This window comes from Eubalaena glacialis, chromosome 19 (assembly GCF_028564815.1).
Source record: "Eubalaena glacialis isolate mEubGla1 chromosome 19, mEubGla1.1.hap2.+ XY, whole genome shotgun sequence".
Classification (NCBI taxonomy): Eukaryota; Metazoa; Chordata; class Mammalia; order Artiodactyla; family Balaenidae; genus Eubalaena; species Eubalaena glacialis.
In genome coordinates this window covers 15,815,028-15,838,176 of record NC_083734.1, presented here as the reverse complement: position 1 = coordinate 15,838,176, position 23,149 = coordinate 15,815,028, and the positions used below count along the sequence as shown (strand labels likewise).

Here is a 23,149-nt window from a genome sequence, read left to right as displayed (position 1 = left end):
TGATTTATCCACTCTTCACAAAGCCAAGTAACCTTAATGGTTAAACGGAGTCATTTGAAGTAGACAGAGCTTAAACCAGATAGTCAACTGAACACTGAAGATGGATTTATCAATATTCATCTTCAAAGTAGTTCATAGCCAAGCCACAGTGACTAATGAAATAGGCCAGATTTGCCTGTGGAACATTATCCTGAATGTTTAGCAGAGAGAGACAGGAAGATGGCAGTGAAGTGCAGGAAATACTATAGCATGGCCCATAAAGGAAGATGTATGGGCTAAAGTAGTGTCATTGGAAAAGGAGCAGGTGGCAGAGCATGTTGTAGTAATTATATACCCTTCAAATAATAACATACATACAAATTTCAGTAGGTGGAATTTGTTAATGTAAGAAAAACTAGAGGAAATTCATATAGTTTGTAACGGGCCCAAAGTATTAGAATAGAGATAGGGATACACTGGAACAACAGTATACACAGACACACGTGCTCACACGTACACATTATTTTTCAGCTTAGCTTCTTACATCTTCCTCTCCTGACTCCAGAGCAGCACACAGGTTACAGGGTTCTAGTAGATTCCAGCTATAGAATTCTATGCTACTCAGGAAATATATGGCTAGCAAGACAGTATTCCTGTTTTCTCCTAAATGGTTTATGCATTCATGAACAGTGAAACCTTTGGAAGCAAACGATGTTAGATACTGATGATCGTAACAAGGAATGATACAGGAGACTTTCACAGACTTGATCCTAAACCTAATCCTAACTGACGATATGGTAGTTTTCATCACCTCCATACACACCCTCACACATCCAAAGCAGTCCACTTCAGCTGCATCACAGAGTCTAACATGATAACATGTCTGGGAGATTTCACAGAAAGAAGTGGCTAGAGGCCATAAGAGTCTGGGCACCATAGTCTTTTGGGACTGTGTCTCTATGAAGAAGGCCCTTCCATCGGCAGGCTTAGCTGGCAACTCATTGACTTAGAGGGAGAAGGCGAGGTGTGACTTGTCAGAACTGGAGGAAGAGCTTGTTGGGAAGCCATTTTTCTTTCATTGATGTTTTACACAGCATTCAAGTGGATATCCCCACAGGGAATTTCTGTCGGTGTTTCTGGAGTGATACCTTTAATAAGACGCTGTTAGGAAGAAAACATGATGTTATAAATATTCTTATAATTTAACAGTTTAAAATTTTTTTCAATATTAATATTAAAACAAAGGTTAAGTAGCATTTAAATGGCATTTAATAGTAAATTGGAATAGTCTTACTGACTTTCCTTAAGAAAGGAATCTGCAATTTATTCTCAAATATGGGTAAAAATGGCATATTCAGGAACTATATAAGCATCTGTAAACTAATTAAGAAAGTCATCATAACACTAATGGGAGAAATGATGGACCTTCAATAGAACCTCTGCTGGCCTGTAACATGCCTTTGATGGCCTGGGAAAGGGCATCCTTTTCTCTTGTCAGAGGAGGCTTCATGTGGCCCACAGGGCTTGGGGAGCAGAATGAGCTCTGGATTCTGGCTCCCCCCACCTCAGCCATGCTCCTCGTGCCCGCATACATGCTACAGGCACAGTGCACAGTGCCATCAGCCACTGTAACAGCCAGGATGTTACTGATTTAATGAATTTACCTGTAAAGGAGCACTGGTTAGTTCATACAAGGGTGCAAATTATTACATAATTAAATTTTAAAAGATGTGCCCATTTAAATCATCATTCCTAAAGCAATCTCATGTTGACATAGTACTTAGCACAGGGAAAAGGCTGAGAATCTTTACTTTAGAAACAGCTGAGGTACACAGAAGCTTTGGGACAGATCTGAAATATGCTTGGGCTTGGGTATGAAATATACAGCCTGCCTTGCAAAACTTAGCATCAGTGACACGAAGCAGCTCAGGGATGTGGGGAGCACTGCAGAAGCTTAGAAAAAAATCTTTGTTCAGTAAGTTGCTCAGTAAAATCTTTGATGCCAAAAGTCTGTACATATGGTGAGCAAGGCAAAATTGGCTCTGAAAGCATATTTTGATTTATTGATTTTAGGTGAAGCTCTGCTACTTATCCTTTTTATTTTGGATTGAAAAAGTATGTAGTCCCCTTCAGTCATTTTTATTTCCTGGTTCTGGGGGTTGATTCTTCTTTAGGGAGCAGGGCCAATGGAATTTTAAAAGTTCCCATTCTCATAGGTAATGAAGTTCACAAAATTGTACATGTTGTGTTCCTAATGACCTTAATATTCAAGAACTAAAATCTCACACTGGAAATCCATTTGAAAACGAGTTGCTGCAGTGCTTATCAACTACCTGGACATGTCAAGTCATGGAAAGCAAAATTTCACAAACCATCCTTTCCCATAGGTGAATCTGTAACCCATAACTGCTTAAGGAGAATTAGGCCTTGCTAATTGGGAACTGGACACATCACTCCTCTAACTAGTCTTCAGTGGAGCTCTGCTGTGCAGAGAGAGAAGAGCAGTCAGATGTAGGGTAGAGGCAAGACCCACAGTGAACAACACTGTAAAGTAGAACATTTGGCTTTTGTGCCCTAGCCCCCACCTGCCCATTCTCCTGCCCTTCTGGCTGCTGATCTCCCAAAATGCCAGGTCCACCTTCGTCTTCCATATTTCAGCAGCATTCCAGTTGCCACATTACTATTGCTCTCAAAATTTGCCAGTCCCTGGCCTTCTGCAAGGCAATCATCTAAGCAATGGATCACTGTTGCCATCTTCATGAATGCTTACTTATTAGGGACCATCTTCCCAGTGTCTTTGTGCAGATTACTAGGGGCTTCTGGGGGCAGTGACCTAATCCAGTTGATGACTCCAACCTTGAGACTTCCAGGTTGCAGATGCACATGATAGCCTCCAAATTACAGGTGAGCAAGTGGTGGCTCACTCCACAAACTATAGCCTTGTATATGGCTAGGGCCCAGAAGAGTTAAGAATTTTACTTTTTTTTTTCTTTTTAACCATACCAAAATTTTATATGAGTTCTCCCTCCCTCATAGATAGAATGTTACAGACCATCAAGTCTGGTATGCACAAAAAATTTTAGTCCCTTGGGGTGCTTGGCAAAAACACGGCATGCTTTATTCTTCTCAGAAATTAAGCGTGCACATAGGCATGTTAAGGCTTTTGAGAAATCTTGTAGTAAAGAGACCTATTTACCTTGCCTTAATCCAGCATTCTCCAAAATTATTTGACCATGTAACCTTTTTCCCCCAGCAGTAACACTTATTGATATCCCATGGAACTACTACTACTCCTTAAAACATACTTTGGAAATGTTAATCCAATTCAGTGAGCACATTTTAAAGATGAAGAAACTAAGGCCCAGAGCAGGTAAATGACTTGCCATAGTCTTTTCCCTCCTAGGCCCCCTTGACCAGCTATATCGTGATGCTTCCTGGTAACCCACTGTTTCCCATCTGGTGGCCTATGACAAACATGGCCCTGCAATCGGCCTTACCTCCACTACTAATGGATCTGAGCTCTGTTAATTATACACCTTTGGGTAGCATTTCCTTGTGGCCAACAGGGGGAATTTGCAAGAAAGATGATCAAGACTTGAGGTACAGTCTGTGACCAAAGAAAACTGAAATTTATTAACCTAACTAGAGTTCCCACCCCCGACCTTGGCCTCTGGGTTTGAGTCAGCTGGGCCAGTGGACTATCACGACTGCCATAAAGGACAACCTGAAGGAGCAAGTACAATGACTCTGGTCTGAGCGTGTATTTCAGGCAACACCAGAGTCCAAGCCCCTTTGGGAGGAATGAGGTTGTGATAGGACTGTTTCAGGTGTAGGAAATTAGTAACTCCTTGCAGAGTTACTAATTCTGTTCACCTAGAATTCAGTCTTTCTGTTTGGAAAAAGAAGCAATCTCAGTTCTTAGAAAAGAGATGATGTTTAATGGCCTCATGTTCTCTTGCTTCATGTTTCTTGTGAAATGTTTTAGGAAGATGAGTGTGATGATCTGATATTTAAGTTTTGCTTCTAAGAGCCCATAGACTAGCCCACCTATGCTCGCACGTCATTATAGAGCACAGTCCCTCTAGCTTTCCCCCAAATACCACTCTTCACCTTTGAGCTTGTCTCCTACAAAAGCACCCACCCACAGACTTATAAGTGGCCACTCCTTCAGGCTCTACTGCCACAGTAACCTTACTATGGCAAGAAACACAACCAAACAAGTAACGACCCAAGCATTTTCAATTCTGGTAACATTGCTGGGAATCCTGGCAGCCTAAACACTAACTCTGGCAGTACAGGATGAAAAGTGGCAACTCATCTCTCCCTAACCTCTAGAGCCAATTTCTACATTAGCAAACTATTAGTACCCTGAGGACACAAAAGAGAAGCTGCACCTAAACATGAAAGAGCATTGAACCAAAAACCAGAAGACTTGGATTCTGAGCCTCCCTGTACTGTGTATCCCTGGACAAGTCACTGAAATAAGGAAACTATGAGCAGCATTATTCCCAGACTCAGTATCTTTGTCTGCTAATGATACCTGCCCATCCACCTCACAAAGTATTTTGATAACAAAATAAAATAGTCTACATGAAGATGCTTTAAAATATATACAATCTTATACAAATTGTAAGATTCTGTTATTGAAATTTTTACAGCACATTATTCATTTACTGACATGAATCTTGCTAAAATGGCAACTTTTTTTTTCACTCCAGTGACTTGAACTAAAACTACGATATTGTTGCAACACCCTTATTTAGTGATGATTTTCAAAACAGCCCTTGTCACACTGCTGTTAGAAAATGACCACAGACATTTTCCATCATAATCTCCACTTAAACCAAGTGGATTTAATTTAAATCCACTTAAATCAAATTTGCGTTATTGCTCCAGACACCACTGATCTGATGTCCATGCCCAATGCCATGCAGGAGGCAAAGCAGTTTTCTGATATGTTTAGAATGCTACACACCAAGCTGTGTGCTATGGTGCATCCAAATGGCCAGCTCACTCTTTCACCTTTGTACTTGAGGCTTATGGGAGATGCCTTAAGGTGACAGTGGCAGCTATTAGAGGCTACACGATGGTATAGTTATATAATTATATAAGACTAAGAGCCTCCTGGTGAATTCTTGTGGTGGACTTATATCCTTTGAATAGAGCATAAGAAGAGAACCCTTTTCTCCCCAAACAGTTACCAATCTGAACACACACACACACACTAGCACATACCTCCTTAAGTGTCCCTGGAGTGATGATCAGCCGATAAGTTATATACATCGGGATGCAGATGAAAGATGAGGTTCCTATGCAGTAACCCAGGATGATGCTCCACTGGGGATAATTATACTGAAAAAGTCGTAGCTGTGGTGGGCTCATCAAAAAACTGCAAATGATGAACTAAAACAGAAATTCCAAGAAACATTAAAAAATCTTCACGATATCCACACAGAGACAGTCCGGATACCACAAACACTGAACACTAAAGCTAAGACACTTTCAGGAAATTGCCTAAGTGTTATATATCCTAGATTGAACTCTGACACAAAGAAGTCACTAATTTCTGTGCCTCAGCTGTCAACAATGAAGCCGTTAGGGGCTTATCTTGATTTCCCTCCCTACCCCCCACCTCAGCCCCTACAGTGGGGATGCCAAGGCCTCAGAAGGTTATTTAGGGGGGTTACAGCGCCCCTTTCAGGGCAAAGGAGAAGAGACTGGCATCCATCAGGAGTGGTTCAGGCCCTGATTTGTGAGACAGTGGAGGAATAAACTGGGAGACCTCTCCACAGCTCCTGCCAGTCCTAGGGCTTCATATTTCTTTCTGCTTTGTTTTCATTTCCTCCTGCGTTTCTCTGCGGTGATTGTTTTTGGTAAGATGGAAGGCACCTAGGTCCAGGAGACATAATAAGGTTCTCAAGACCTGGAGAAGACTCAGGGTCCTAGGTAAGTTCTCCTTCTCCCCCCTTTCCTTGCATTAACCCCAGGCTAAGAACTGGGATTTCAACAAGGATGGCTCTGCCGTGAGGCATCTTGACAATAAATGACTGCCTGCCACAGGCCCTTGTAATGAAAGGAATAATGGAAGGAAAAAGCAGCTCAGTACACTTTTTACGTGAAAATTCAGTGAAGATTCCGACCAAGAAAAATTCCATGGTGTGCTCCCAACACTCGGTTTATGAGTTTTCTTATTTCAGTTTGGTTTCCAGAGACAGCGTAAATACCAGTTTTTGCCTAGTAACCGCTGTGCTGAAATCGTTATTGCTCTTGATTTAATTTTATCTTATTATTTCATAGTCATAAAGAAGACAGTAATGTAAATTATTTGTGGGCTTAAACATCTATTTATATCTTTTTTTTCTTTCTCTTCAGATAATAAAATGGGAAATTGTTAAACACACATTCATCTTCAGAACAGTGTTATCCTAAGTCCAGGAGGAAGCTTTCAAAACAGGAGCCCAGCCAATCGCAAACCTTTCTCTTGGACAGACTCTCCTCAGCCCCAGACCTGGCTACTAAGAAAGGTAATTTTGAAACAGGGAAAGGTGGGGTCTGGTTAGGAGCCATCCCTGCTGTAACTCGTCTCATCTTGATGTCAGGTGTGTGAAACCTAATGCAGTTCAGGGAGGCCTCAAGCTCTCATTGTGGCCACTAAGTATTGCTCCAGACACCCCCTCGCACATCCCCACTTCCTCCTGCTCATATACGATATTTTTCTTCTTTATAACTTGGCTTCAGTGAAAAAGAATATTTTTAGTAAGCTACTCATTGTTTACCTAAAGCAGCTTTAAAAAGCCCAGCCCAGAGCAGGGGATCTGTTAAGTAAACCCAGAAGTGGAAGACAGATTTGCCTCCTCTTAATTGGGCCCTGGAGCACTTGCCTTTAGAGGAAGTAAGTAGAGTGAACATCACAGGAATTATGTCATGTCCCTGAACCCAGATCTGTACCTGGGTTTTGCTGGGCACGGAAACTCATTGGCTGTACACCAAGAGTTCACCCAGTTTGCCAGACAACCACAGAAATGAAACTACTAAAAGCCTGGGGCCAGGACTAGAGTAAGGCATATGAGACATTCACCTTGGGCACAACATTTAAGATGATGTCAAAATTTCAGTAATCAAGAAATAATAATAATATAATATTTTAGTGCAATACTTTAAAAAGACAAGCTCTGACAGGGCCAGATTAGGGCAAGGTGAGTGAAGTGAGACATGCAAGTATATGGTTGGATCCTGTGTTTATGTAAAACGTTGGTATTTTGTTCATCAGGGATTTTTTTTTTTGCATTAATTTTGATTTTTAAAAACTACTGCATAAAAATAGTATTTATCGGGACTTCCCTGGTAGTCCAGTGGTTAAGACTCCATGCTTCCACTGCAGGGAGCAAGGGTTCGATCCCTGGTCGGGGAACTAAGATCCCACAAGCTGCGCGATGCAGCCAAAAAAAAAAAAACAGTAGTATTTATCTTGACTACTGAGTTTTTTTGGCACCCCCGGAAATTTTACGTCCAGGATGAGTGCCTTGCTTGCCTTTCCTGAGTCTCAGCCCTGAACATCATTCCCTCCCTGTGTGGAGAAATATGAAAGTAGACAAACAAACAAACATGGCTTCTTCCCTCAGGGAACTAATCCAATATCTCTCCTTCCTTTGAAAAACAAATGAAAAGATTTAAGTAGATTATCAAGAAGCACTGGTAACAATATAATAACCCATTTATGTCAGGACTTATGCTTCTAGTAATGGCAGACTAGTGATCCAGACCAACCCTCTCACTGAAAACAACTAAAATTCCTGGATTTAAAAATACATTGTTTTAAATTTACCAAAAAGCAACAGCGAGCTGACAAGGTAATAAGGAACTACCAGGCCAAGATCTAGAGGAACACTGGAGCGCACAGCACACACCAGAGCCCCTAGACCCTGAGAGTATCTGCTGCTTGGGGCAAAGGTTGGCTTTGCTTCTGGAAACCCCCAGGGTCCAGGGGAATGGAAGTCAAGGAGGGATTCTGGGGTAGAGAGAGACACGTGCAGCATTACGGAGGCAAGAATGAGCACGCTGTCCATCTTATAGGTTAACATCGAGATATGCAGGTACAGAAAAGCACAAAAAATAAAGAACTACCCCGAGAAAGTCAAAATAGAATGCAAAAAGGGTTGTTTTGAAAGAAGGGGAAGGCACAGCTGCATACATGTCCTAAGATGAAATGGATGGTCCAGATATCCTAATAAGGTGGAGCTGGACTGAAGGAACAGTCTCTGGCTCTAAAAGATCAAAAAGCTCCCCCCACCCCAAATCAGGTTACAGATAAATGAAAGAACTGAGAGTAATCCCTGCTGATGTGCACAGAGTCACTTTACCCCAGGCTACCTCAGAGTGCACTTGGGATGTTAGCAGGGTGCTTATCCATCTTTGGGCAAACATCTCCTTCAGATGGGTACCAGGAGGGACGTAGGGGCACACGCAGCAAGGATGGAGTCAGCACTGAACACGTCCTGGCAAACAGGCAACCCTTGGAGCTGAGCTCTCTCATTCTACAATGAATGGATTCTACTTCTGACTCAGATCTACACCTGAGAAACCTGGTGGGGGGGTGGGGGTGGTCTTTAAGAAAATGAATACAGAATTACTAGGACCCTTGTTAGGTCCTTCATGAGCAGCACAGTAAATACTTCCCTGGCCTTGAACAGTTCTTGTCATGTGACCTTGGACCCTAAGCCTCAATTTCTCTGAAACTCTGAAATGGGGAACTAGAACTCTACTTCATAGAATTGTTGTGAGAGTTGAAACAGCAATGGGTGTTAAGTTTAGCGTAAAGTCTGGCCTGGCACTTACTGCTCAATGAACGTTATGTGTCATTATCACGGAGCAGGGGAGGGATGAAATAATGTGACAGAAACCAGAAGAGTGGTTAACTATGGGGGGCACAGTGACTGGGAGGGGACACAAGAGGGGCTTGTGAAGTACTGGTCATGTGTTTGTTTCTTGGTATGGTTTTAGCTACAAAATGGTGCTCAATTTATAGAATTTCACTGAGATGTACACTTATGATTTGCACACTTTTCTGTATATATATGTTACACTTCGATAAAATTTATTTTTTTATGAGTGTTTGTTTGAGGGTGAATCTTTCTCCAGGGCAAGAAGGAGAAGGGAAATGACAACTCACCAGGAGAAACAGAGGGCTGATGGCTACCCAGCAGATCCTCCAAAACCATCCAGGGCTGAAGCCAAGCATTTCCTTCACATCACTGCAGAACTGATTGATGCCTAAAATCATCCGAAAGAGAACGAGACTGACTGACTGAGAGAGGAACTAGACTGTCTTCCTATCCCTTGACTCTCAGAGAGAGTAGCAGCTCTGGAGTTTCTCCAAAGGAGGGGCTCGGGGGCACCAATCTGGTCTGAAAGTGAGATGGGGGACTTGTCACAAAAATGCACGTTACAGTAAGCAAAGCTCTTTCTACACAGAGTGGGAGGATCGGTGGACATCTGGGGAGGGACCTAAAGCCCCCTCTTGGTGCCCACACTGCCTTTCTAGGGTTTCAGCATATATCTGATTTTATCGTTACTGTAGAAAAGGAAGTAGAATTTTGTCTAAAAATGGTGAACCCACTTGACAGAGACTGACTCTGACCATATGCTGGAAACTTTCAAGAGAAAATTTTAACCACACTATTGCTCGTTCATATGTCAGATCAAGATCAAGGTTCTTCTCTACAAAGTAACTGGCATGGAAGTGAGGACTCGGGGGAGAAATCGACAAGGGGAAGGAAGGGTGCTCTGCAGTTGCTTCCCTGAAAGTGCCCAGCAGGTCTGTAACATCACACACCTTGAACTTGGTCCTCCAAAGTGCTGAGGAGGTGGGGAGGACTTCTTTCAAAAAAAAAAAAAAAGGGCTCACATGCAACTCAAAATGTGGGCCCCCCCTTCTTTATATTATGTGTAATGACACACATATTAAAGCTGTTCTGCTATCATAGAAACTAGGAAAATATTTTCAGAATGAAATCATCACGTCTTGATTTTAAAGATGAAGAAAGGCATCTCTGAACTTGGTTTTCTTCATTTCCATTGCCTGTGCCCTCCTCATCCTCGTCCAGGGGCTCTTGGGATCCCTGCCCATGAACCTGTGTCAGCTCTCTCTCTCCGCTCCTGGTGGTTTCACCCTTATCAGATTCCATCCCACAATCAGGGTGGCGGGGGCGGGGGGGGGGGTGTGCGGTGTAAATTGGAGGCTTTACCAAGACAGATAATCCAAACAGGAACATTCTTGCCTCTTCCCTAGAAGATAAGCTCCTAAACTCTGTCTCAGGGCTCTGGAGGGAGTGCTCGTTTGTGAAATTTAAAGTGGGGCCACTCTATGTAACAGCAGAATATTGTACACTCTGCAAATGCATTCATTGTGCACTAGTTCTTTGTTGTCTGTCCAATTCTTAGAGCCTGTCGGGATCTTAAGCAACCACTGTGGATGAGCTATAGGGAACCACTTCAGCCTGTCTCCACTGGGTAAACATATAAACTCAGAAGAAAACAACGTCCTCCCAGGAGTGCAGGCAATCTGTTGCACAGAGTGTGGAGGAAGTGATGACCTGTTTTTGAAGAAGGGATGCAGGAGGTGACGTCTTGTACACCGGCCTGCTTTTCCCTGACGACATCAGCCCTTCTGTATTCTGGTGGCTACGTGGGCTGGTGTAGGAAGGATCGTGGCTAGTGGAAGGGAGCATCTTACCATAGAACCAACACACAGCAATTGCTTCTATCAGGGCAACAGTGAGCACTGCGGGTCCCGTGGCAAACTCCTCCAGCAGCTTCACCACGTAGGCCCCTCCCTGGAAATGAGACCACAAACCTGGTTAAAGGCCCTCTGAGGCACTGCCTCCTCTTTACGACAGGAGCAAAAAGAACTTCTTAACTTAGGATAATTCTGGAAAATTCTCACCTTGGATCTAACATAAGTGTCCCAGAGCCTACTTCTTGGACTGGCCTTGGCAGGTGGGCAAGATTTCATCCCATCAGACACACCTCTTCCCGCCCTACAGGTCACTCTCGTCTTGTTTCCACTCCCCACTAAGCTTTAAGAGACAAACTCAAAAGCACCTCTGGATCTGTTTTCAACTTTCTTCAATTTACTGAATACCTACTGTGTATTCTACCCCAGAAAATCTACAATACCAGACACACCTGGCCCAGTGGTCATGGTTTTGCCTCTGTCCTAACTCACAAATCCCTTGGGTCCTACTCAGGGCCCCACAACCCTGCTGAAGCTCCAGAGCCATTGGGGTCATGGCTTGAAGATGTTTATCTACAAAATCTGCCTTGAGTCAGAAGGATACACGCCTACAATGCCTATGGGTACTATCTGATGCCTGATTTACAGTTTGACAGTATTTGCCTCAGCTACCCCCCCCAAAAAAAATAAAATAAAATCACTGGAGAAGGTCTAACTTCTTTACCATTACAAATTCTCTGGAGGAGACGAAGTGACATTACAAACATGAGATGCCAGCCTCCAGATGTTCAGCATATCAGGACATCAGGGCACTATTCCTATGAAAGCAGCCCTAAGGACTGGAAATAGACTGAACAGGCACATCTTAGTTTTCCTCCAGATAGTCTGTCAAGCCTTAAATCTAGTTGGATTTGCTGTAAAATGCTGAGCCTCCAGATACCACGCCCAGATTCTTCAGACAGATGCCACTAGAAACAACTTTTCTTCTTCTCCTTGATGACTAACTTTTTAACAGCAGTGACAACTTCTCTCCCTTTGGCCCCAAAGCCAGGGCACCATGTAGGATGGAAAAGAACAGCTTCTTGTAACATTCTGTTGCCCTAGGGGAGGCTGACTCTAAGTTTAGGGTTGTGGTACTCACAAAAGTCAGGGTGATCAGGGATCCAAAGAAGCAGGTAATGACCACGCTGAGCACAAACCACTCCCGGCGCTTGGACCAGATGTGTGGAAACTCATCCAGCACGGCTGTGATCACCCCCTCCAAGCCTGCAAACTGAGAGGGGCACACAAATGGTCACTGTGTAGACTTTGGGACAAATCTGCTACCTCTAGGACAGTGAACAGAAGGGAGGGGTTAGATTGCCAAGTGACCTGTCAAGCTGATCGTGACCAGTTCCCCCTACTCACCGGCCCTCACTGGAAACATATCTCCATTTTACCCCGTCATTTAGAACCCATTCCTAAGGACATCAAGGAAAGAAAGTATAGCACATGGACAGGACTTCTTTACATGAGGTCTCTCGGGGAGACTTTGGTTGCACCAGAAATGCCAACTCAAAGCTGAGACTCATTCCACACTAATGATATGAATGCTGGGCTGCAGGGCACTGAGACACAAGTGTGACCTTGCCCTGGCCTTCAGGTGCTGCCAGTCTGGTCAAGGGACAGTGCACAGTCAGTGCACAACAGTTCACATATGCTGAGCTCTTGGCCTGTGCCTGGCACTTTACCCTCATCCCATTAATGCCTCTAATGTACTAGAGGGCAGTAAGCACCCAAGTGAACAGGGGCTGAGAGAGCACCAAGAGGGAGCAGCCAACATGGCCTGGGGTGGCCAGGATGGGAAGGAATGGGTAGCTTCCTTCCCCTCCTCCTCCCCCCCTTCTCCCTCCTCCCGAGAGCCGGATTTCCCTCCCCATTCACTTACTGTGCTGTCCAAGCCCAGTGTGATTAACATCAGGAAGAAGATGATGGCAAAGAACGTGGATGCCGGCATGTTGGCTATGGCTTCCGCATATGTGATGAAGAGCAGGCTGGGGCCTGAGGCAGAGCGGGAAAGAGGAGGAGGTGGTCGCTGAGGCCTGCCCTACAAAGATGTCTCAGGAGAAACTTGGCCACACCAACAATTACAATTCCTGTCACAAAACCTTACATGTGAATCAGGGTTGGACATGTACCAAATGCTTCCTCACACCCCACACCATCCTACCTGGACATCCTGGGAGGCAGGAAGGGAACAGTATCCACCTTGAAGAGTGTGCACCCTCAACCAACATGGAGAAACGAAACAAACCTGAGACCTCAAGACTAGCAAAGCTAAGCACATGAATTAGAGTGTCCACTATATAATAATTCAGTGTTGTTTTTTTCAACATGAGGATTGATACATCTCTGAAGTCTCCCAGCGTTTAGCTCTCTCTTTAGCTCCGGAACAGTAGGAAATGTTATACTGATTTCAGAAGAATCATAGCGGCCTCGGAATAAAGACCTCCAGCTATTTTGAAGTCCTTTTTGATAGTATGAGGGACATGTCTTCAACCTCTCATGGACTAGATAGGCCGCCCTTAGTTTGGGGCATGGAGTTCATCAGAGCACCGTGTCGGGCTAAAGACAGATGTATGTTTGCAAGAAAGCCCTGGGACTCCATTCACAAGATCCCATACCCTCTTCTTCAACATCTGTCACTCTTTTTCCATGAAACCTTACAGTACAGTAGAGTGCTATATCATCTACATTTAATTTTTCTGCAAAGGATTAGTAATCATTTGCTGACTAGACTTGGACCCATCACAGGACCCAAACACACTTTTTTTGTTCTGTTTTGTTTTTTTTAAATAGGAATTGCTATCTATCTATCTATTTATTTATTTAGGCTGTGTTGGGTCGTCGTTGCTGTGAGCGGACTTTCTCTAGTTGCAGCGAGCAGGCTTCTCATTGCAGTGGCTTCTCTTGCTGCGGAGCACGGGCTCTAGGCCAGTGGACTTCCAGCCCCATTACCACCGTGGAAAGGGTTGAAATTTCCAAGGCAGTTAAGTTTCTCTAAAACCTTTGAGAATTTTAAGAGGAACATTTAGAAATAATGCAAAAGTTAGATATTTGTAAAGATCCAAAGAGCAGCAAAGCAATTCAGTGGGAGCCAGAAACCCAAACAAAACCCGAGGTCCTACCTGCATCTTTGGCCACCTCAGACACATCTTCGTTCCTCATCTCAGCCATATACCCCAGCACTGTGAAGATGACAAATCCTGAAACGAAGCTCGTCACGCAATTCACCACACTGGTCACCAAGGCGTCTCTGGAGCAGAAAACCCAAGGGGCCTGAGACATTTCCAAGTCAGGAATCTAAGGAGCATCTGTCTCCAGCTGTGACAAGGGTGAGTGGGCTGAGCTCACAGGGACTTCAAGCCTGTCCGGGTGTCTCCTCCCCTCCTCCCAGGGCCCAGCCTCTTAGACGGGTTGCATTACCTTGAAGCACAAGCTGCTGTTATCACCACGCATGGCATGGAGAGAACAGCAGTCAGGGGTGGTTTTAAGAGATGATTTTGTTGTAAACCAGCACAGCACAGACCTCTGGATTTCAAACAAGGCTTGCTCTGAAGCAGGGCCTGAGTTGCAGCGGGGGCCAGGAGGAGGCCTTGGCCTTACATTTGTGAAGATCTCAGATTTAGACTTTTGACATTATGTGTAAATGAGGTTGTAAGAGTGCCACAAAGATCCTGACACTTTTAAAAGAGGACCTCATCATACAACTTTAGGCTGGTGTCCCAATGCAAGGCCACATTGCTTAGGGTGCATGTAAATTCTTTTTTAAAAAGTAAATTCTATAATTATCTTACGAATAGCACAGTCAGACTGCTGGACATTGCCATCTGTGATAGAATATTAAGACAAAGTTAACTCTAAAGATGAGGAGTGATATTTAAATCATAATTGGTGCCATGCTCCCAGTTTTGTCACATTTCTGAAATGAGATTTTGACATAAAAATTATGGCATTCTATGTTGGTCAAAGTAGTTCAATCATTATTCTTTTTGTGTATATATACATAAATAAATAATCACAATTTTTGTTGTTAAATACATTAACAGGTCAAATCTAAACATTGAATGTATGTTGTGATTTTTGTAAACCTGCTTTGGAATTTCTTAATTTTTCCTGACATATAGAGAATCTCACAAAACAGAAGTGGCCTGGAGCCTCTCTCAACCCGAGTGGCCTGGGTGAGGCTATGGTCTGGGTGAGTGGTCAGGCACCTGTGGCACCCCTGAGGGTCAGAGTGTCAACGTGGCCTAAGCCTGGCCAGGTTTGAGGCCATCGGTTTGATTGCTTTCCTCCAGACCAGCTGACTTACACTCACTCCACTTTCAAGCTTTGCTTGGGGGGCCCCAGATACTCACTGGTAACAGTTGTTGTTGAATTTGTTGTAGCTCGCAAAAGCCAGCAGGACCCCAAAGCCAGGACCGAGAGAGAAGAAGATCTGAGCGGCCGCATCCACCCACACCTGCAACACAGCAGAGGTAAGGGCCAGGGCCGAGACCCAGGCCATCGCTGAGCACCAGTGGGGCCAGCGCCCTCATGCCTCCATGTGGCTACATGCAGAGGCAAAAAACAGGCTTCTCAGGGCTCCTTCCAGGGCTGGCCACATACCAAGTGCAAACAAATGTGAGTTCTCTTCCTATCACTTAGACATAAACCAACGCAGTGGCCTCAACTGTACTTTTCATGCTTGTATTTCTGGTTTAAAGCATCACTGCAGACTTGCCGCTGAACCCAAATTTCAGTTGTTCCTACTGTCCTATTCGGAGGACTAGCTTCAGTTAGTAAAAAGACAGACAGGTGCACACTGCTTTCCTCATTATCTTACCCCTGTCTCCAGGAGTTTCTGCCAGTTGGGTTTCAAATAGAAGAGAACTCCCCTCCAGGCTCCGGGGAGGGTGGCCCCCCTCACCAGCAGGATCGAAAGGATGATGTAAGGGAAGGTGGCTGTTACCCAAACCACCTGTAAGGAAGGAAACATAGGTTATCACCACATGAATGCTGGTGTCTTATTCTTGAAAACCTCCAAGAAAGAAGATCTACCTCTTTTTTTTCTGTAATTTTAGGAGGCAGGGTGGCAGAAAGATCACAGCCTTTCAAATCATACAGGGATCTGATTCCCTGCTTGCTGGTACTAACTACCTCTAAACCCACTCCCCATCTGTAAGATGGGGAAAATACCTAGCAGGAGACAAAGTAGCCAGTGTATACAAAACACTGTACATGGTCCATGATGGGTTTTCAGTAAATTATTGCCACTATTATTAGTTATGACACTACCAGCGTGTTAAAGGAATTTTTTAAAAATCATATAATGGTTCTTGGGATTGACCCATTTCTAGAATTTTCTAACTGATTTGGTGACGAGAGACTGAAAATCATGGAATGTGTTTGGTGTAAAGGAAAACATGTCCCCCTGTCTCTGGCTATCCAGGCCACTGAATTCTGAGTTAGATCCTCCAGGGCCCCTTGGTAGGCCTGGATCAGCAGCCAGAGTCCTCCTCACCTTGCCAGATGTTTTGACACCTTTCCAGATGCTAAAGTAGATAATAGTGAAGATCAGCATGATGCAGAGGGCAAGCTGCCAGCTGATGCCCCCCAGGTCCTGGAGCCCCTTTGACCAGTGGATCTGCAGGACGTGGCGCCTGAGTGAATGAGAAAGAAGGGCCGGTGACGTGGTCTGAACAGTTACCTGAGCATACTGTGTGTGACACCTCTGGGAGGACGCCAAGAGAAAAAACGGACACAGCACTGCAAGGGTCAAGTGGTCAGCAAGCCTCGGGAAGAGCTGGGAGGGGCTCTGCCCATCCTGAAGGAGAGAACAGGGCAGTCAAGCCGACCAACCCTGGGAAGAGCGCTCGGCCCAAAAGCAGACTTCCAGGTCTCCTTCCGAGGCTGGGACCCAACGAATGACTAACATGACTGGCTTCTGGGTGCATGAGGATTTGTATGTGTGGGCAGTGGGTCCCTTCCCCACCCCAAAACCGCTCCCTTTGGGCTGCTATTGCCTGAAATTCCAGCATTAAAGAAAACTACCTACTCCAGGCATCTTCTTCCAAAGGGTAGATCCCACGTATTAAGTGAATACATGAAACCAGAAACTCTTTGCGTAGTTTCAAACTATTGAAGTAGTGGGAGGCTTTGCTTACATGACAGCTGGCTGCAAGGAGGGCCCAGGAAGAAGGGAAGTTTTGATGCAGAGGAATAATTTTGGAATGTGAAGGTAGGGACTGGCCTGGGCACAACAGAAAAGAGGGGGACGGCGCAGAGGCCCAGACTGTGGAGCACTCAAGGTAGTCTCCCAACTCCCTCACTCACGTTTACTCCCCCTCCCCGATAGCTTCATCTCTCAGAAATCCATCAGCCAAGAGGTGAAGAGCCCCTGGCTCCCACCTCCCTCCTAAGAAGCCAAAGCCCAGGGGTGTGGCCTGCCCCTAATAGGCCACCCCCTCACTTACATGCACTTACGTATAAAATTCTTCTGCAGGAGATGTTGAGTGGAGTGTCCAGGTGATGTTGTCCTCGGAGAAGTAGTTAGTGCAGTTGCCAGTGTTCCAGGAGTTCTTACAGCTGGTCCAGGGCAGCTGGGCCGCAAAAGAGGAGATGAGGTAGTAGAGCGCCCAGGCCATGATGGTGTTGTAGTAGGAGGCGATGTAAAAGGCAATGATGCAGATGGCGTAACCGATCCCTGGGAGAGAGAGGGTGAGGGAGGCCAAGTTTCAAGGGCAGCCCAGCAGTTAAGCAGGGCATCGGAGGCACTGCAGCCCAGGTGAGGGGTAAAGGTGGGGCTGCCATTCATTTCATCCTCCAAAGACTCCAGGAGACAGTGGAAAAGTGGCAATATGGTAGATTCCTTATTTGTATTTGCAAGGTTACATGTTTTAGAAAATGTGTACATGTGCTATTAATGCTTTTTCTATTTAGTTTACTTTTAATTGCCATTTATTCTATTTTGCTTTTAACAATCTCATACTGCTTGAGCAGTCAAAACCTTAATTACTCAAGTTATCTCCCAGGGATACCTAAGGCCTAACTGGTTCCAGAAGCCGGTCCCCAGCTCGACCCATTGATAGAAATCATCACTTCCTTGGAGGACCCACTCACCCACCCAAGCCTTTCCGTTACCTTTGAAAATCGGGCAGATTTTCCTCCATATCGAAATGCATCCATTTCGGTGGTACTGGCCCAGTGCGAGCTCCATGTAGAAGAGCGGGATCCCCCCGAAAACGGCCATGATAGTGTAGGGGAGGAGGAATGCCCCTGAGGCAGATGAAAGACAGTTTCACTCCCTGCCCACCTCTGACCCAGGACAGCCCAACTGATCTGGACACACAGAGCCATCTAATGCTCCAGAGTCATGAAGCCACCCTGTCCTGAGTGACCGCACACGGTGCTCCCCTGGTCTTAGTCCTTTGCCAAAAGTAGTAGTAGACAGAGCTCCACAGTGAAGTGAGGTTTGGGAGGAGGCAGAGAGTACATGGAAAGGAAACTGGTTCTGGGGGTCAACAGAAGAGGCCCTAGGACCAGTTCCACTTCTAACTGCCTGGAGGACCCTTCTCTCTGCGCCTCTTTTTCTTCCACTAGAAACTGACGGGGTTGAGGAGAACTGAGGTTCCCAAACCCAGCCACTCATCATAATCACTGGTAAGCTTAAAAACACACACCCACCCTGACCTCCTGAAGCAGAAGCTTCAGGTATGAGTATAACAAAGATTATTTTAAGCTCTCCAGGTGATTCTGATGCAACCAGTACATGGACCAGCATTTGGGACCCTTGGAACAGATCTCCTGTGACAACCTGTACAACAGCTGCAATAGTCTGTTGACTACTGCAAGTCACTGAATTAGTATCTTTGTTCATCTGTATCCCTGGCTCCAGACACTTGACTACTGATGTTTGGTTATATTTCCATAACTCCATGGAGCCAGAATGCTCCCTCCTGAGCCAGATTTGCAGGTATGGCTGAAATTTGCAGGTAGTTTGCTACAGAATGAGAAAGTGCAGAACTGCTGCATCACTGGAGATGCTGGTGTCTCCTGGCTCTTGTGGCTGAGGCAGAATTTGGGTACACCATGCTGGGGATTGCTCACCTGCAGCCTGAGTTTCAGCCCAAAGGGTGAGCCAGCTGTGATTTTTTCCCTGATAACTTTCCCTCCCATAAAGTGTTCTGAACCTAGAAATCTGAAATCTGTGCAACTCAGAAAGGTTTCATCTAACTTACAATCACACTGGGTAAATCTGGCTTGAGAATAATAACCGTGTTGTGTTCTTATGATGACATTGGTCCAAAGGGTTTGCTTGACTGGCTTTACAGTAGGGAATGAGTGTAGGGGAAACATCACCGGTGACCCAACCCCTTATATAATGCTCAGGCTACAGGCGGGTCCTCCCAAGCTGGAGATAAGATGATTCCAACTTCTGCTCCTCCCAGGCCAGGAGCACTGGGCTTCCCGGCACTCCCTCCACCCCCCCACCCTCTTGGAATAGCCTTTGCAGCTGAATGGACCCAGGTCCTTAAAAGATGCAGCAAATCCAGGCAACTCTGTGTCAGGTCATGGAGGAAATGAGGGGGACACAAACGAATTATCCCTCAAACCTCATTTTAGTTGCCCTCCTAAATCTGTTGCCAGAGCTCCTGTCAAAATAAATGACTGGGACTCCCCTGGTGGCGCAGTGGTTAAGACTCCACACTCCCAATGCAGGGGGTGCGGGTTCGATCCCTGGTCAGGGAACTAGATCCCACATGCATGCTGCAACTAAGGAACCTGTGAGCCGCAACTAAGGAGCCCATGAGCTGCAACTAAGGAGCCCACATGCCACAACTAAGATCTGGTGCACCCAAATAAATTTTATAAATAAATAAATAAACAAACAAACTGATTTGACTCCCACTTCTGGTCCTTTTCCTATTCTGATAGCAAGTCCGTTGTCAAAACAGAGGCCCCATACCTACCCACTCCTCCACCCTGCTCTGCTCTCTGGGGCTCCCATATCTATGCCTACAATTAGCTACTATTTTTGATAATCTGCAAATAAACTGCTCTGTAGGCATTAGGGATAGTAGGAGGAACAAGAAATCGTCTCTGGCCTCAAGAATCTAACACTCTTGTAGGAGCTATAAGGCATATCCATATGTGGTTTGGGGCTGGCATTAACGTGGCTGGGTTCAGCTACGGATCATGCCCAGATTGTAACTTAAGACTGTGGACTTGAGCCTGACGCCCTCTCTGCCCTCACACAGGTCCAAAGGCCCAGCAGGGTCTGGGAACGTGGAGCCACTTCCCAATTCTTCCTTTCACAGATCTAAGCTCTCTGGACTCTTCTGAGCAGAAGCGGCGGCAGGACTGGAAGAACTCAGCATGCTGCTGGTGCTCATTCCCCCACGTCTCACTGGGAGGAGAGCAGGGCTTGTACAATGCAGGGATGAGAAGGGGGCTCTTCCACAGATGAAGCATTAATGATGCTGAAAATCTGGTGAGGTCAGGTTCAGGAGAGCTTTCATTCAAATTCATGACCCAGAGAGCCGCAGACATGCTGACTTAAAGTTTTGGCTTACTGGAGATTTGTCTTTTAGACTAGTTTGAAAGTCTAAGCAACCATGTTCCCAGATGCATTATCAGTTAAACAAGACAGAAAAGACATGATTTATCCTCTGGCCTCCCAAGAGGATCTACAGACCACCCCTGGGTCACAGCCTCTGCTTGCAGCCCATGATACTGACCCCCTCCATTCTGGTAACAGATGTAGGGAAAGCGCCAGACATTGCCCAGGTCCACAGCGTAGCCAATGACGGAGAGGAGGAAATCCACCTTCTTGCCCCAGGTCTCCCGTTCCCCTGGATGAACCTCAGCCACTAGGGCGGTGGTGGCAGCCGGGATGGAATGCTGAGTGTCGTCTCCTGCACCGGGGCTTGGAACCGCTGAGTACCCATTCGAGATTTGGCCGGTCTCTGCCTTATCCCCAGGGGCAGGGACACCCTTCTGTAGAACACCATTTCCTTGACAATCTTCTCCATCCTTATATGCTGATAGCTCCTTCTGGGAATTTAAGGGTGTGGTCTCCATCCTACTGGCTAGTAGATGATGCTGACGCCCATGTGCCGAGGACCAATCTGAATTCTTGGTGCTCGGATCTATGAGTCTCCTCAGCACTTGATATCAATGGGGTTGAGAGCTCTGTTGGAAAGGCACACAGAGAAAGGAAAACAGAATTAGGCATTTTACTTGTCTTTGGTAACTCATCATACATCTTGAATTACATTAGTTAATGGGATTACGAAGGCATCTGTTAAATGTGAGACACCCTGTTTGCTATATGAGAGTCAATAAAATCAACCATGGCCACAAAAAAAAAAAAAAAAAAAATCAACTACGGCCACTCGCCTTCTGAGACGGATCGCATTCTGCCTGTGGAATGTGTATTTCTCTCAATAAACCTGCTTTCACTCTACTATGGCTTGCTCTTGAATTCTTTCCCGCACGAAGCCAAGGACCCTCACTTGGTGGCCTGTCCCAGGAACTCATCCGAGACCTGGGACATGACCATCCTCCCATGATCCATTTTCTGTAAACTCTTTACAAAGGATATTAATAAATCTGCTTCTTGCCTATCAAAAAAAGTTTTAAAGTAAAGTAAAATCAACTACATTTTTCAACCTATGCAAGGTATCAAATCACAACCAAGTAATTGAAAAGGAAAAAACAAAACAACAGGACAACAAAAATAGCAAATAACCAAGGTTTTGCCTAGGCTCTATTAAGAACAAAGTATTGACCTCAATTTGAGGAACTGGAATCCCACCCTGGAGTTTACCAGTGACTCAGAAGAACAAAGCTTCACTTCAACAAAGTTTCGCAGAGCACTTACTTTGTCTTGGATGCTGTGCTGGGAAAAGAGTAACAAAGAAGCAGTTTCTGGCTGCAAATAGATAAGGACAGTCCTCTCCATCATTTAAACTGAACACTCAAAGTATATTTTATATAAACTATAGGTGTGACTTAAAAAGAAAGAGAGCGTAGGAAAGAGATGAAAAGGCCACCCTTTGTGAGGCATCCCTAGCTCCTTAGCTGTAGACTTTTTCACTCTTCCTGGAGCCCAGCTCTGAGAAACCTTTGGGCAGATTCTAGCTGCCTCCAGCTGTGTCCAGTCCGTCTGTGCCTTGCCTTTCTGCATTCCCATCATGCCTCTGCAAGTCCCACTGAGCCTCTAATGTCACTGCTGCTCACCATTCATTCTTCTTGCCACTCCCCAGCAACTCCTGAGGCTAATCCACTTGTGTTCTGCAACAGTGGGCAGGCAGGGTCACCTCTCATCCACGCTGGAAGAGCCAGAGAGAAAGAGCGTGGAGGTTACACATGCCAGTGTGACTGGTGTCTCTGTCCCCACATGCCTCAGGGCTGCCGTGCCTTCATGTCACTGCTGTGGGCCAGGGTACAGGGAAGTCAGCTCAGCTCCCTGAGATGTCAAACATGGGGTAGAAATCCGAGCCCTTTCGGACTTTAAACCTATGGCCTGTTATAAAGTAGTAAGGAGCCAGGACCTTCCAGCTAACTTCATTCTTCTGGGCTTGAACTTTGTTTCTGCTTAGCTCAAATCACATTATACCTTTCTAGGAAAAGATGTCCAGGGATACTGCTACTGCTATTCATAACTGCAAAGATCTGATACTAATCCTCCAAATCCAACAGTAGGAGGCTGGCTAGGAACTGGTAGCTCATAAAAAATGTGAGTGTATGTCTCCTACCCTGGTGGGGCTTCCGATGACTACAACTTAACTATCCACGTGTGGAAATGTGGGGACAAAAATGTAGTGAGTGAAAAATTAGAACACAAAGTATGTAGATTCACACTGATGACTATGCACATAAATATTGGCAAGGATCAGAAATGAACACAGGGGATGCAACTAATTAGAGTTTCATGTTTACTGGGTAGTTTCTTTCTGTAAAGTAGAAAATAAACATTTTAAAGGGATTGATTGATGCCAAAAATATCACAGCAACAAGAGAGAAACCATCTCTATGTAGCGAGGGTGTGTATGTGCGTGTGTTAACGGGGTGGGGTAGGTGTCCTGGGTTCTACCCTATCTAACTGGCCCCCACCCACGACCCTATCCTGGGTTCAAGGAGGCAAACATGACCCCTAGAAGGATATGAATTTCTGACAGAGTGATCTAGATAAAAACCTGTTCTGCTTATCTTTATGCTGCTGTCCAGCCTTCCCTGTCCCCACCCGTTCCCTGAGACCTCAACTAGACTTGATGGACTTTTAAAATAACCACACATCCTCTCATCCACCATAAGGTACCATTTACTAGGCTAAGGGATTTTTATTTTAAGGTGTTTCTGTTTTTGTTTTTGAGAGAGATGAGTTAATATATTTAAATACACAGCTAAATTAAA

At 45.2% G+C, this 23,149-nt stretch overlaps 1 protein-coding gene across 1 annotated transcript; it reads right to left on the bottom strand.

Moving 5' to 3' along the window:
• Nucleotides 1–375: 375 nt before the first annotated feature.
• On the bottom strand, nucleotides 376–20,901 carry SLC6A4 (solute carrier family 6 member 4). The gene is made up of 13 exons (XM_061175233.1): nucleotides 20,470–20,901; nucleotides 17,873–18,007; nucleotides 17,216–17,435; nucleotides 16,254–16,392; nucleotides 15,576–15,710; nucleotides 15,109–15,212; nucleotides 13,879–14,006; nucleotides 12,639–12,751; nucleotides 11,853–11,984; nucleotides 10,712–10,811; nucleotides 9,149–9,249; nucleotides 5,215–5,382; nucleotides 376–1,140 (listed from the first exon to the last, which is right to left on the bottom strand). Exons 1-13 carry the CDS (start codon nucleotides 20,810–20,812, stop codon nucleotides 1,066–1,068), a joined length of 1,893 nt encoding a protein of 630 aa, XP_061031216.1. The 5' UTR covers nucleotides 20,813–20,901; the 3' UTR covers nucleotides 376–1,065.
• Between the last annotated feature and the right edge of the window lie 2,248 nt (nucleotides 20,902–23,149).

Coding starts and splice junctions, on each gene's coding strand:
- SLC6A4 (XM_061175233.1), bottom strand. CDS start 20,812: ATGGAGACCACACCCTTAAATTCCCAGAAGGAGCTATCAGCATATAAG. Junction 16,393..17,215: donor CCTGCAGAAGAATTTTATAC/GTAAGTGCATGT, acceptor TCATTCACTCAG/GCGCCACGTCCTGCAGATCC. Junction 11,985..12,638: donor CACTGGGCTTGGACAGCACA/GTAAGTGAATGG, acceptor TGCCCCTCTCAG/TTTGCAGGCTTGGAGGGGGT.